The sequence below is a fragment of the Sus scrofa genome, chromosome 12, assembly GCF_054392235.1.
Source record: "Sus scrofa isolate SSC_HxYL_T2T_F1_AM1 chromosome 12, Sscrofa_HxYL_maternal_Yorkshire_Landrace_v2.0, whole genome shotgun sequence".
Classification (NCBI taxonomy): Eukaryota; Metazoa; Chordata; class Mammalia; order Artiodactyla; family Suidae; genus Sus; species Sus scrofa.
The window spans coordinates 43,038,867-43,054,330 of record NC_139394.1 but is presented as its reverse complement, the minus strand read 5'-3'; the positions used below and the strand labels follow the sequence as shown (position 1 = coordinate 43,054,330).

Here is a 15,464-nt window from a genome sequence, read left to right as displayed (position 1 = left end):
GAGCCCAACAGGGGGTCTTCCCTGGGAATCCCTGTCCAGTTTCTGTGTATAGTGGCATCAAATGGGAAATCAGTTAAATTACCAAGTGCCTCAATTTGTCATGAAGAAATGTTGCTTTAGGACATAGAGAACATTAAGGTTTCGGTGTGGACTGGATTTGCTTTGATGAATTGGATGGCAGAGAATTTGGGGTGCTTTTATGTTAGGTCCCCAAGAACCGAACGGTGGTTACGCAGGGGGCAAGGGCAATTCTTACTCAACTCTGGCCAGGATCTGCAGTAGCCAGGACGGCTTGGCAGGAGTTGTGCAAATCCAGGGCTCACTGTCATGGTGCTATTCTGAGTTCCTCTGCTGGAGGTAGCTTGAAGCATGCTTAGCCTCTGTCATGTCATCTGATGTGTGCTTGCCCCATAGTTAGTGTAGTGTGAAAAAGAGGAAGCTTTCTGGGAGTGTTAGAGATGAATCCCTTGATCTCTCTGGCTTCTTGGTAATCCACTGTGATGTATGCAGCCTCCCCGTTCCACACTGTGAAATCCCTGTGTTATTGAGTAGAAGAGAGAAGGCACATAGGAGGGGGCAAGGAGAGGAGGAAGGTTACCAAGTGTGGTTCAAGAATAGCGTTGGCTGGGGTGGAATTACATAGCCTTCGTCTCTCGGACCACTTCGGAACCAGAACAAGGCAAACGAGGGCCAGGCAGAGTGGAGCTTCCTAGAGAGTGTGAATATTGTTTGGGGTTTATTCAGATGCCAGTGGAGGCTGTGATTATTTCCAAAACCTCATTGTTTAATCATACAGTCCCTGGAGAGCTGTCCACTAGGATGTCAGTTGCTGCCTAAGCCTTTTGGCTCAACCTGGAGACCTTTCTTCTGAGCAGGCAGTGGTCATCAGCATTACAGAGGCCTGGTGTTGAGTAGGTTTCCATAACGATCTAATTAAATCTAATATACCCATGATGGGACTTGAATAACTGCTTAACTTTGATATTTAAACAGAAAGTTTGAGGAAAAACAAGTCTATCCTTGTAAATATCCTCTTCATATTTAAAAAGAAGAAAAATCTGCTATAAATTACCTAGGAGATTAAAAAAAAAAAAAAAAAAACCTGAAGCCTCAAACGAAAAGAACAGGCTCTTTGAATTTCTGCAGTTATATCTCTAGGTTTTGTTGGTTCGTATGTTTGTTTTTTGCTTTTTAGGGCCATACCCGAGTCACATGGAGATTCCTAGGTTAGGGGTGGAATTAGAGCTGTAGCTGCCGGCCTACACCACAGCCACAGCAACTCGGGATCTGAGCCGCATCTTTGACCTACACCACACCTCATGGCAACACAGATCCCTGACCCACTGAGTGAGGCCAGAGATTGAACCCACATCCTCATGGATATTAGTCTGATTTGTTTATGCTGTGCCACAATGGGAATTCCAGTTCTCCAGTTTTATGTAGTATTAAGTCATTCATTTTACTCACATTTCAGATCTAGAATTCCAAAAAGTGCAGCAGAAAGTGCTCTTTAATTGGAATATAAGCATTATACTTTTTGAAGCTTTCCATAGCATTTTCAGCAAAGTTTTGTTAAAGATACTAAAATGCACACTTTCTGGATTTCTTCCCCTTTGCACCTAAACAAAAGCATTAGGTCCAAAAGCCATGATGAAAGTCTAAATCAGTTTTGCATCTACAACTTTCCTTTTTTCCCCCCTTTTGTAAGATTGCATGAGATTTTTTTAAAATTCTGCTATAGGAGTTCCCGTCGTGGCGCAGTGGTTAACAAATCCGACTAGGAACCATGAGGTTTCGGGTTCGGTCCCTGCCCTTGCTCAGTGGGTTAACAATCCAGCATTGCCGTGAGCTGTGGTGTAGGTTGCAGACGCGGCTCGGATCCCGCATTGCTGTGGCTCTGGCGTAGGCCGGTGGCTGCAGCTCTGATTCGACCCCTAGCCTGGGAACCTCCATATGCCGCGGGAGCGGCCCAAGAAATAGCAAAAAGACAAAAAGACCAAAAAAAAAAAAAAAAAAAAAAAAAAAATCTGCTATAAATTACCTAGGAGATAATTGTAGTTTTGCTGATTTTATGAGAGTGACTCCTATTTTAAAATTAAATGTTTTATATATTTTTGTGCTGAAAGAAGAGCCCACTATCAAAGTTATCATGGTTAGTAGTTCATTTCTTTTGAAAAATTGATATATCAATTATATCTCAATAAAGCTAGAAAAAAATTGGTAGTTCTCTTTGCTAGTGGATCAACTGTTAGTTTTTCAGAAGGTTTGGTTTGAGTTTTTGTTTTAATTACAGTCTATATAATTAGTTCTCAGCGTGTTGAGGTAAAAGAGAATTGCACCAGCAAGCTTCCAATTTCTTCATCTCATTAGGTTTTTAACACGATTATTAGTATCATAATCAGCTATGATGTTTTCTGTTGCAGGTTTTCACATTCTCTGATTTGCAGGGTGTCTTGATTGGCTAATTTAGGCAAATTATTTTGATTGTCTTGATGATGGTTGGCTGATTAGAACACAGCAGGGGTATAATTTCTTCCTGAGAAATGTTGCATTCTTTTGTTTTTTGGAACCAGAACACTAAGAGGGTTTTTTTCTTTGTGTACATTCAATTATGATATTTGCCCATAACACTGGTAGAATGCCTGGAAAGCAATTACATTAGTGATGGAATAAGCATGACTGCCGTTAGTGGAAAAATTGGCTGTATGAGGATGTGGTAGGATGAAGGAATTTTCTAAAACTGTAACATCGGGAGTTCCCGTCGTGGTGCAGCTGAAATGAATCCGACTAGGAACCATGAGGTTGTGGGTTCCATCCTTGGCCTCACTCAGCTGGTTAAGGATCCATCATTGCTGTGAGCTGTGGTGTAGGTCAAAGACAAGGCTCAGATCTGGCACTGCTGTGGCTGTGATGTGGGCGGGCAGATGTAGCTCTGATTTGACCCCTAGCCTGGGACCCTTCATGTGCCGTGGGTTCGGCCCTAAAAAGCAAAAATAAAAATAATAAAAATAAAACTATAAGGTCAGACTTTTGGATTTCTTTTTTTTTTCTGGGTTTCCTATGTTTCTGTGAATTTTGAGTGCCCAAAGAAGTGACTTTCTATAAAAGTCCTCAGATTTCCATATCTTCAGAAGGATGGCTCATTAATCCTGCTTTCCTATAGCCAGGAAGTTCTTTCCATATTCCGTTCTGAATGGTTCATGCTTAAATTGAGGACTTTACTATATGGAGCGGAAAAATTTACTCAAAAGTTAAAAACATTTGCTTTTTTGTCCTCTCATAATGCCTCTTCTTAGCTAACCTTAATGAAACTGATTTTTCTGATTAGTGGTCTTTGCCCACCTCTGCCAAGAATTTTTGTCTCTTTCATTATTTCTAGTAAAGATATTTCCATTCACTTACTTGTTTTTTGTGCATTCTAGTTACTAATTAGGTTAGTGGTAAGGAAAGCACTTTACCATTGTTATTTTTTGAAGGAAAATCATTTTATCCCTGCAGTTGTACACACTTGAATAAAGGGTATACAAGTAACTATTTTAGTTAACTAATTGGTTAATTAATTAAAGTTATGGCAGAATAGAAGAGTACACACTTAAAAGACTATATTATTGCTTTCCTTGACTTTTCTGTCAGAAAATTTTGTGGAAAGATTTTGTTATCCTTTTTTAACTTGTGTTACTTTATAGCTAATGCTCTGAAAACCATACTTCTCAAGAATAAAACCAAAACTAGACTGTATAAAGCCCTGAGCATGAAATCTACTGACAGCCGAACGTGGCATCTTCCTACTTAACCTTGAAATCATCCCCATGCTCTTCACTGTCATTCAGGGGAATTAGATCATCAGTAAAAGATCAGCGTGGTGTAAAACCCGCTTCTAAAGACCCAAGCCTGGACAAGTGGTTTCCCAGCCTTGCTAAACAAGCTCCTAGAAGCCTGTTAAATGCCGTTTTGCAGTTAAAATGCTAAGGAAATATAAAACGATTTATTAACTGTGCAAGCCATAGTTAAGGTGAGGCATAGGATCTGTGGAAGGTATTCAAGAAATTCTCAGTAAATTTGAGAACCATGAGTTTCACTTTTTTTTTTTTTTCCTTTTTTCTTTAAAGTCTGCATTTCTTTTTGTTTTCTTTTTTTTCTATTTGGTTTCTTTGAAGAGAAGTCCTCTAAGTAAGGAATTTGGATTTTAACAAGAATAGAAAGGTGTTTAACGCCCTACACTCCAGAGGTAGAGTGGTAGAGATGAAAGGTCCTGGACTGTGGCATTTGAGAGACCCAAAGTCCCTTGTGGCTCTGCAATCCTGGGCATCACTTGACTGAGGGTTCCTGAGCTGTGAAATGGGGTCACTCTACTTACCTGGAGAGGTTGTTAAGAGCATTCAGTGGGACAGCGAACAAGAGCACCTGCCACCTAGAAAGAGGGCTTTCAGTTCATGTTTCCTTCATGGTTCCTGAAGTTCATTGAGGGGTATTTAAGGCAGCTAGTCTTGATCTCTCTGCCTTGTACCAATAAGTGGTTGATTACATTGCGCTCATAATGAAGAAGATGCCTAATGAAACCTCCTATAGAGACAGATAGTAATGACTTGATTCCAACATTGCCAGTGGAGCTTCCCATCCGAGAAACAGGGGTATTTGGTGTTAATAAGTTAAATTTCAGAAACTAATGGACTCTGCTAATTGAATTCATCTTTGTTAATTAATAAGGTTCTAGTAAATTGGTTGCTTTCTTGTGTAATGCCCTGCAAAAGAGCAGGAAGACCTAATGATTATAAGTTCACCAGTTCCACCCCATTCTTTCCTATCACGTATAGGGGTAGCGACCAAAGTAACATCTCCTACTTTTTTTTTTTTTTTTGGTCTCAAAATGTAATTGTTTAAACCTTTGAAATTATTGACTTGAGCGTGAATGTGGGGGAAAAAAACAAAAACAAACAAAAAAAAACATTGTTTGGGGATTCTATGCCGTCTGGCTAGTTTACATTTTAAGAGTTCCTTAAGGAGAACCTTGGGAAATCAGTCCAGTAACTACTACCGTAGTGCTGCAGCATAAGGGTGTATTGGTCTTATTGGCCAGATCCTGCCAAGAGCAACCCCCAAGAAGACTTTTTTCACTTGGGAGATGAAAAAAATACTATTTTTTTTCCCCCTGGGGAAGGGTAGCTACTAAAGTTAGGCTAATGGTGTGGTGATGTTCACATTTCTAAGTGGGATCAAAGTGACGGTTACCCAGAGGACCGTTCATATTCCCCAGGCTAAGCTTAGGTAAGGAGCATGTTTTCTAGGAAACTGTCTTCTAGATGCTTGACTGCTTCTGTGCTGTGTGTTTATCCCCAAAGAGCCATATCTATGAAGGACTGACACGTTTTCCCTTTCTTTAACGCAGAGAGAATTCCCTAAATTTTTCACATTCCGAGCAAGGGATAAGGTAAGGATTGACTTCCCCTGTTTTTTAATCTTTTGTTTTTTGCTTAAAAGCCCAAGAGTGGCTTATCTTTGCCATATGTTCTTCTTGCCATTCTCCCTTCTCTAACTGAACTTATGCTTCCCTGTGCCTAACATGTGTCTTAGAATTAAAGAAGGCTCCCTTCTGCAAGAGTTTGGTTTTAGAAGCAATCAAATATATTCACCTACCCCAAGAAGGCAGTAACTTCCAAAATCATCCCTATGCCTGAGGATAACCCCAATGATGTAATATTAAAGGACTGCATATTTAGTAGGATTATTCTTGTCACCTGGCAGTTCATTTATCCTCAGGTCTTGTTTAGGTGTATTTGTCTTCACTTTGAAAATACAGAATTTCAGACCAGTTTCTTCCTACTACCTGCTCATGTTTTTGGCTCTCTCCATTCATGCAATTGGTGTGTATTCTAAACATGCCTGGTTTCAGCAAAACATTCAGTAGGTATAAATACAACTTCTTAAAAAAGATGTATAAATACTTACATATGTATGAATATAGAATATTGCAAAGCCAAGTATTTCTATTTTTTTTAATTGTATGATGTTTGTTTTCCAAGTATTTAATGTGTCCTTTTTACTCTGACAGAAATGATAAGAGTATGAGATGTGGGTCTTGCTCGAAAGCATTTTAGACTAGTTGGGTAAAACCAAAATACTGGTATGTGAAATAGATATTACTATGGAGTAGTCTGGTTAATTGTAATAAATGAATTATGAAGGCTTTAAATGCTCTAGGAGTTCTGAGGGAATTTGATGTTTTTTGTTTTTAATGGGGAGCATTTCTAGTAAAAAAGCATACATGATGAAAGTTTGTGAAGTAAATAGGTACTTTAGTGCCTAATCTTATGTGAACTATAGCATTTTCCTTGTATGTAACTCCTTTTTTTGGCTCATTAGCACATCATAGGCTTCTGTTTCTATTTTTAAGCATCTCTTCTACATACACTTTCATAATATAATTCTGTAACTGCCTCCTGTGAGTGGTTTTTCCCTCCAATTCCTCTGTTCAGTTTGAGGAAGATCGTATCTATCGTCACCTGGAGCCTGCCCTAGCTTTCCAGTTAGAGCTGAACCGGATGAGAAATTTTGACCTCACTGCCATCCCATGTGCTAATCACAAGATGCACCTGTACCTTGGGGCAGCCAAGGTGGAAGTGGGCACAGAAGTGACAGACTACAGGTTCTTTGTTCGTGCAATCATCAGACATTCTGATCTGGTCACCAAGGTGGGTGCTGTACTTTAATGGAAAGTTATCCCTGAGAAAAGGGACCAAGAAACAGGCATGGTTAAAACAGGTTTTCCTCTAAGGATAGAGTTACTGTATGATCCAGCAGTCCCACTCCTGGACATATATCCAGACAAAGCCACAAGTCAAAAAGATATATGCACCCATATGTTCATAGCAACACTGTTGATGATAGCCAAGACACAGAAACAACCTAAATGTCCCTTGACAGATGAATGGATATAAAAGATGTGGTACATATATACAGTGGAATACTACTCAGCCATAAAAAGGCATGAAACAATGTCATTCACAGTAACATGGATGGACATAGAGATTTTCATACTAAGTGAAGTAAGTCAGAAAGAGAAAGACAATTACCATATGATATCATTTAGATGTGGAATCTAAAATATGGCACAAAGGAACCTATCTATGAAACAGAAACAGACTTACAGAGAACAGACTCGTGGTTGCCAAGGGGAAGGGGATTAGGGGAGGGATGGAGTGGGAGGTTGGGGTTAGCAGATGTAAGCTATTGTATATAGACCGGATAAACAATAAGGTCCTACTGTATAGCACAGGGAATAGTCGGTGTCCTATGGACACCATAATGGAAAAGAATTAGAAAAAAAAGAGTGTATATGTATGTATAACTGAATCATTTTACTGTACAGCAGAAATTAACTACAATTTAAAAAAAAAAAAATCAAGGCGTTACCGTCGTGGCTCAGTGGTTAACGAATCTGACTAGGAACCATGAGGTTGCGGGTTCGATCCCTGGCCTTGCTAAGTGGGTTAAGGATCCAGTGTTGTCGTGAGCTGTGGTGTAGGTTGCAGATGCGGCTTGGATCCCATGTTGCTGTGGCTCTGGTGTAGGCCAGTGTCTACAGCTCTGATTAGACCCCTAGCCGGGAACCTCCATATCCCGAGGGTACCAACCTAGGAAAGACAAAAAAAAAAGAAATTAAGTTTTTCATTTTTTGAATCAAGGCTCCTGTTCCCTTTTACCCTACTCTCCCAATAACCAGCAGAAATCAGAGCCATTTCTCTCTCAGAAGTAAATATGCCATGTAGTAAAGGGCTTTCCCCCCTATTCATTTGCTTTTTCTTGGTAATGGAAGCATGATAGTGCTCACTTGAGAAAAGGAAAGGCATGCTAACAGAAAAATCACGAAGAGCGTTAGCTGATGACAGAAGATAAGGAGAAAAGTTAGAGGTGACCCCATGGTAAATGTGACAGAAGGGGGTGTTTTCTTTACATAGCAAGGTGCTTGCTGTTGTGTTAGTTATCACTGCATCCCATAGCCATAACCTTTCTTCAACTTTTCCTTTCTAAGCAGACTTCCTTTCTCAACTGCTCTGTCTGACATGTGTGAGATGTAACAGTGGGGTTGCAGCTCTAGGCTATGCCTAGCTTCTCCACCCACTGTAAGGAAATGGCACATGAGAAGCAGGAGGAGGGGCTGGCAGAAACTCTTTATGTGACCCTTGCCTGCCCCTGCTGCCTGTGGTCACTGGGTAGACCCTAGGAAGAAAGGTAGATAACACCTGCAGCAGGTGCCTTGTGACTCATGGCATAACTACTGCTTATGTCCTTATGACAGCTGTTTCTTTAGAGTCTCTTTTAAAACACATTAGGAATCCCCTGGTGGCTCAGCGGGTTAAGGATCCAGTGTTGTTACCACTGTAGCTCTGGTTGCAGCTGTGGTGCAAGTTTGATCCCCGGCCTGGGAACTTTCTCATGCCACGGGTGTGGCTAAAAAATAAAAAATTAAAACATCAATGTTGGTGGTGATTTTCTTCCTGTGTAGGAAGCCTCCTTTGAGTATCTACAGAATGAAGGGGAACGGCTGCTCCTAGAAGCTATGGATGAGTTGGAAGTCGCTTTTAACAATACAAATGTCCGGACCGACTGCAACCACATCTTCCTAAACTTTGTGCCTACAGTCATCATGGACCCATCAAAGGTACATTTCTCCTTAGCTGCTCTCCCAGCACTCACCAACATAGGCAGAGCGATTCAGTCATGTTTATTTATACTTGGTCAGCTGGTTGAACCCTTGATCTTTAAAGATCTTTAAAGATCTTTAAAGATATATCTTTAAAGATATATCTTTTAAGATATATGCACCCCTATGTTCATAGCAACACTGTTGATGATAGCCAAGACATAGAAACAACCTAAATGTCCATTGACAGATGAATGGATATAAAAGATGTGGTACATATATACAGTGGAATACTACTCAGCCATAAAAGCTTGTAGGACCGGGTTTCAGGGATGGTGTCGAAAATTTGATATAACCATTGAAAGCAGACCTTAAAACCGAAGGTGGTGTGATGGTATCCTGCTGGTCACGTATATGCAATACAAAAATACCAAGCCTCTTCCTCTTCTTCTGTTGATAACCTGTTCTTAAGTTATTTTGCCATGATAGCCATCCTATTTTATTTAATTCCCTGGGATTTCTCATTTGGCATAACTAACTTTGTTATTATTGAGAATTTTGGCAAAATTACTGGCCTCTTTTTGCTAAGTGTTAACTGGTGGCCTTAGGGAGGTAATATACCTCCCCAAAGTGTCTAACCTCTTCTCTTTAGTATTTTTCCACAGGGAATTCAGTTGATATGGAATTCCGCATATGTTATGTATGTTTTCTTCCCTGAAGCTCTGTTTTAAAATGCATTCCATATCATTTAAGGGAAGAAAACAAGGTGATATTCAGTACTTGACCTTTTATCCCAGGGGTAATAGAGAGAGGCTGTTCTGCTCCTGCTCCCTCTAACCCCTTTCTATCACAGTACTGGGGAATTTGAAAAAGAGCCAGTATATCCCTTTCTCAAGATCACTTGTAGGCATGGACTTGTGCTTTTTGAACTTAGTATCTAAGACCTGAGAAATCATTTTCTACTTTTTTTCTTCAAGACTCCAAATTATTGACTGTCAAGCCAAGGACAGGACTCTTCATTGAGTTTCATGAAGTCTCATCATCTAGTTTAAGTAAAGGTTCTCCTAAATATTCTGGGACTAATGAAGCTAGAAGACTTAAAAGCTGGACTGGACACTATATATATAACTATATATACTTATAGTTATGACTTACCATTTCTCCATAAATTTTTGCTGTCAGCCTTTCTGTTTCTATTCCAAACGCCCACATACCCTGGCTCAGGTCTTTCCAATTATAGATAGCAGTCAATTTCCTGTATTTAGCATTGTTGACTTTTGTTCCCTTGAGAAAAGAATAGCTAGATATCACTTGGTTAACCCACTAGTGTGGGAATAGAGAGTAATTTTAACCTAAAATTTTTTGGAACAGAAGCAAATTACAGGAGGGAGGGGGCATGTGCTTCTGAAGAGCTACAAAAAGAAAGGTGGTATGAAATTTTTGTTTGTTTTTAGATTTTCTAAGAAATGGAGGAAGCATTTTAGAGAGATACTTTTGTAAAGAAAAGATTAATTTTGAATAGTATTCCTAGCTGCCTATAGCCATAATGGGAAAAAAAAATTTTTTTTTTTATTTTTTAATTTGGTATGCTAATAAGGAAAAATCATACCTAAGGCCGTTTGGTTAAAGTAACTTGCCAAACCCTGCAAACCAGGAGAACTAAGCTGCCTTGGTATAAAGCTTAGAGCAGCTAGGGAACATCTGCTCCATCTACTTAAGTCCCAGCTGGACCTGGCAATGACCATGCTTCAGAGCTCTGTTTAGAGAGAACATTCTAGCACCACCTACAAATTGCCTTTCTTTAATTTGTGCAATTTACCAAGAGGCATATATTATAAAGTTTAATAAAATTGTATGGAAAAAAAAGCTCACGGTGGTAATTGCTATGTTGATTTAAGGTCCTGTAAGTGCAATGAAACATAGTTACCATGCATATAAATGCTGCTTAATAGCTGTTTAACTTGAGATTTTATTCTTATTTGGGGCTTTCTCTTAAATCCCATGGCTTGTAATTTTAGATATTGCAGATCTTTGACATAGAATATGAATATAATTGGGAAAGGGGAAGGGAGTTGCACGGATGTGGGTGTTGTGAGCCGAAGAAAACCACTCAAATGCCAGGCCAGCATCAAATGGTCCCTGACTTGTTCTAAGCAAGAGTAGGGTTGGGGAGAAAGTGCTTTTTGGGGAGGAAGACATGGAGTACACATCTCTAGAAACCAGCATCTTTTCCCACTCTTCCCTTCCCAAAGACGGGCAGACCTGAAACAGGTCCTGGTTACAAGGTATTTAAGTTTTGTGCTTGGTGATGTGTCTGTGTCAGATTGAGGAATCTGTGCGGAGCATGGTAATGCGCTATGGAAGCCGGCTGTGGAAATTACGCGTCCTCCAGGCAGAACTGAAAATCAACATTCGCCTGACACCAACTGGGAAAGCAATTCCCATCCGCCTCTTCCTGACAAACGAGTCTGGCTATTACTTGGATATCAGCCTGTACAAGGAAGTGACTGACTCCAGGACAGCACAGGTACAGTAGCCAAGCAGGCCCCTCAAAGTTTTGATTCGGTCCTACAGAGAAGCCACTTATCCTTGTCACGGCAGACCCAAACCCACAAACCCCATCATTTGACCTAGTGGGGCTGGCCTCTATCAGCTTAAATGGTTGTACAAATTTGAAACACTTCATTTGCCTCATAAGATATGCCTCTGTCCTTATCAGGGATGCTGTGAAACCTCCAACCTTTGGTCACATAATGGTGAGCCCTAAAGGTGCCACGTGACCCTGACTCCAGAGGTAATTGTGCAGCTTAGCGCTCTTTTTTAGAGGGCATTGGACTACTCGAGCAATCTTGTCTTTTCTGATCTGATTTGTCCTTGCTTCTATTTTCGGCCTAGTTAGACCACTTATTGGCAACTAAGGAAAGGAGAATCGTTGAATGTGAAATATCTGAAAGAAGGAAAATTTCAACGTAATATAATAATATCTTGAGCAACATCAAGTAGTGCCTTTATTTTATTTACCTTTTTAAAAAAAATGTTATGGCTGCACCCATGGCTTATGGAAGATCCTGGGCCAGGGAGTGAATCTGAGTCATTGGTGTGACCTACGCCACAGTTGTCGCAATGCTGGATCCTTTAACCCGCTGCACCAGGCCGACATCAAACCCACACCTCTGCAGCGACCTGAGCTTCTGCAATCAGATTTGCAACCCACTGCGCCACGGCAGGAGCTCCTTATTTACTCTTTATTCCATTTACATACATTATCTTCCCTTCAAAGAGTTGATAGTATCGTATATCTGTGAGGAGCACAGTAGCAAACTTTAACCCATTTTTCAGATAGAAAAACTGAGAATGTGGAAATGGAAAGTGACTTTTTGATAACAGAGAATTCCCTTTTAGTCTATTTTGCCACCTTAGTTTCTACTGGATTTAAGTTGGCTCACCATTGCTCACATTTTTTTTAAGAACTGAGATATTAATTTTAGTTTTCTGGCCTGAACTTGGGAAGTGCCTTACTTCTCACTAAAGGATGAACTTGCTCTAGTATGTGTACACCGAGGTTTCAGCCTGTTCTATACACTGCGTGATAGGATTATGAGTCTCTTGTTTTTATCTATGTCCTTTTAAATCTGGAAACAGCAGTAGGAAAAGACAGTTTTGCCAGTATTTTGAAGGTGGATTTTTAAATTCTGGGTTTGGACCATTGTCAGAGTGACCTTTCAGCTTGTGCTTTGATTCCCAGTTAGATGGCCAGAGAAATCTATCCTGTGAGAAGTGAACAGTTAAAACAGAGAGAAAGTGCATACAGGAGTGCAAGGGGTGAGCAAGGGAAAGAGAATTCAATAATTTTTGCTGCATTTGATGTTTTTCAGGACAACCTTAAAGACATTTTCAGTCAAAGCTTTCCATGGGCAGGGATGTTTTTAATTAACTTCTACAGTGGCTTCAAGGCAGGTCTATTCTTGTGAAAAATAAGATGGCCACTTGAGATTTTTAACGTTTTTGATAAATATGTTTGTTCTTCATAACTACCTTTTTTTTTTTCTCTTTTCTTTTATTAGAAAGCTCTTAGATTTCCCACATGCTGGCTAGCGGTGACACAGGGGCATGAAGGACGCAGATGCCTTCCATCAGGGTTTAGTCCTGGGCCTGGCACAAAATAAGCACTGAATAAGTATCTGAAAGAGTGAATGAGCTGCCTTTAGCCTGAGGGAACACCCCTCTTGCCATGGACTCTGCATATTTAGGAAGCCCTGAAAGTCTCCCTCAGGTTCTTGAGTTGGGATTCAGCAGCCACTGCCACATGTGCCCTCGGGAGCCCATAGATGGACAAAGGAGCCCACAAAGAGAATGGCTCCTGACTCTGTTCTGGCATCTCTAAGCCTACTTGAGGCTTATTGCCAATTTTTTTTTTTGCCCTTTCTTTGCTCTAGTGGGTTGTTATATGAATTTAAAACAATGTAGAAGCATATGTATCATTCATTCATTTGTTCATTGATTTCACACTTATTGACCACATATAGTGTATCAAGCAGTATGGATACAAAGATAAAAAGTGATCACTTTTCTCCAGAAATTTACATCATGTTGGAAGAAGCCAGGTAATTCGTTTCTCCATTATATGATTATGGTTTGTGCCATCATAAAATAAGTACATGGTCTTAAAGGAGCAGACTGTGTGAGGTCAGAGATTTTTTCCAAGAGAAGCCCTTTTGATGACCTCTGGTGAAAGGTGTGTGATATATAAAATGTGTACATACCCTTTACCAATTTTTAAAATTCCTATGGCCATTATAGTAGAAAATGGAATTAATGTAGATCACATAGATAAGTGACCATTCAGAGGCTTTCCAGTTCTATCCATTGCTATCAGCATCTTGCTCCAGAATAATTTTTTATTCTTTCTGCCAACAAAGAGCAAGGTTAACTGGCTTGCGTTTCCTTTCTGTTTTATTTTTCTTATGTCGTCTTTGTGCTGTTAGTTGTAACAAACACTGATGTGGAAGGGAATTCCTGTTGTGGTGCAGTGTAAACAAATCTGACTAGTAACCATGAGGATGCCGGTTTGATCCCTGGCCTCGCTCAGTGGGTTAAGGATCCTGTGTTGCCCCGAATGGTGGTACAGGTCGCAGATGCGGCTCAGTTCCCACATTGCTGTGGGTTGCTGTGGCTGTGGTGTAGGCCAATGGCTACAGCTCTGATTCGACCCCTAGCTTAGGAACTTCCAAAAGTTGCGGTGTGGCCCTAAAAAGCCAAAAAAAAAAAAAAAAAAAAAAAAAAAAGAAGAAACCCACTGATGTCGGGCAGTCATTATTGGGGAGGTTTGAATACTCCACTGCATAAGTTAATTTCCAATGTGTAGTGGAAGAGGGAAGTAGACATTTTGAAATCATCTTTATTGAGATACAGCATACATATCAAAAAGTACTCATGTGTACAGTTCATTCTGAAATTGTATACACTTGCATAACCACCGTCAATGGTAGAGAACACTTGACTCCTTCAAAAGCTCTCTTGTTCTTCTTTTCAGTCAAAGGTAAAATGGCACCATCCCCAGCCACAGGCACCCGCTGATCTGCTTCCCATTATTACAGAGTAGTTTTGCCTGTCCTGGAATTTCATATAAGTGAAATTAGACAATATGCACTACTTTGTGTCTGGTTTCTTTTGCTCAATGTGATGTTTTTGGAATTCATCCATGTTACATGGATTATGAGTATCTTCCTTTTCACTGCCTAGTAGAGTTCCATTTTATGGATATATCAAAATTCTTATATTTATGCACCTGTCAGTGGACATTTGAGACTTTATTTTTCAGTTTGGGCCATTATGAATAAAGCTGCTATAAATATTCATTTATAAATATTTGCATAGGTACTTTTCATTTCTTCAAGTAAATACATAAAAGTGTAATTATTGGGTCATAATAAGTGTATGTTTAATTTTATAAGAAACAGCCAAACTGTTTACCATAGAGCAATGAAAGTACCTTAAGAGGGCTTTCTCTAACCCTTTTCTCAGTCCTCACTGTTTTGTTGCTTAAATTCCCAGCCTAACTTTATTTCCAGACCTTGGCAAAACTGCACCTACAGGTCTTGTCTTGCCTAATAGATGGGAATGTAGTTGCAAGAACCTACTGTTTTTGCTCCTTTATTCTTGTTTTGATTTGGGTTTTCTCCTCTAAGTCCAGTCTTCACGTCCTAACACCCTGGCCTCATTAACACTTTGAATCTCTTAAAACATTACTGTTTCTACCTCTCACATTACCAAGACATTGCTAAGTCTGCCTCTCACCTGGTGCCTTTCACCTTTGGTCACGTGGAAGAGGACTGGGAGGTTTTAAGCAGACCGAGACAAATTTTGCCCACAGTAGGACCTGATTGACAAGTCAGTAGAACATGTTTGTTCCTCTCTTCTAAAGGGGTAAGGATTCACTTAGCTGAAATATACGCAGGATTTAGGAAAGTACTTAATTCTCTTCTGATGCCTGTTGAGCGGGTCTGCAAATCTATTCATTAATGGTAGACTTAAGCTTGTATGTTTTAAGCCTGAATGTATACGTGAGTGTACACACATACCCTCACACCCCAATCTCCGTTTGTGTGCACTGCATTGGGAATCTCCGCATGCATAAAGTGCCTAGTTTAGAGTCATACAACTTCTGGGCACTCAATAAATATTAATTGAATTGTAATAATGGCATCCCTCATAAATATTCATAAGCAAATAAAACTATATGAAATATCAAGTACTCTTTTAGAAATGCTTGAGTTAAAATGATTAAAAACTGGTGTTATTTTATTATGTGACAATATAAGTA

At 39.8% G+C, this 15,464-nt stretch overlaps 1 protein-coding gene and 1 long non-coding RNA gene across 42 annotated transcripts in view; one reads left to right on the top strand and one right to left on the bottom strand.

Moving 5' to 3' along the window:
* ACACA (acetyl-CoA carboxylase alpha) overlaps nt 1–15,464 on the top strand; it is a 293,326-nt gene that overhangs the window by 185,621 nt on the left and 92,241 nt on the right. For all 41 annotated transcript variants that reach the window (XR_014820335.1, XR_014820333.1, XR_014820334.1 and 38 more), the window contains 4 exon segments: nt 5,387–5,428; nt 6,474–6,689; nt 8,504–8,659; nt 10,965–11,168. Coding sequence is in view for 34 of the 41 variants with exons in the window: in XM_084982960.1 (XP_084839086.1) it covers nt 5,387–5,428; nt 6,474–6,689; nt 8,504–8,659; nt 10,965–11,168 (618 nt within the window). In the remaining 7 variants the exon portion in view is untranslated.
* LOC146398234 (uncharacterized) lies at nt 7,542–13,930 on the bottom strand. The gene is made up of 2 exons (XR_014821364.1): nt 8,939–13,930; nt 7,542–8,767 (listed from the first exon to the last, which is right to left on the bottom strand). It is a non-coding gene; the product is annotated as an uncharacterized LOC146398234 (long non-coding RNA).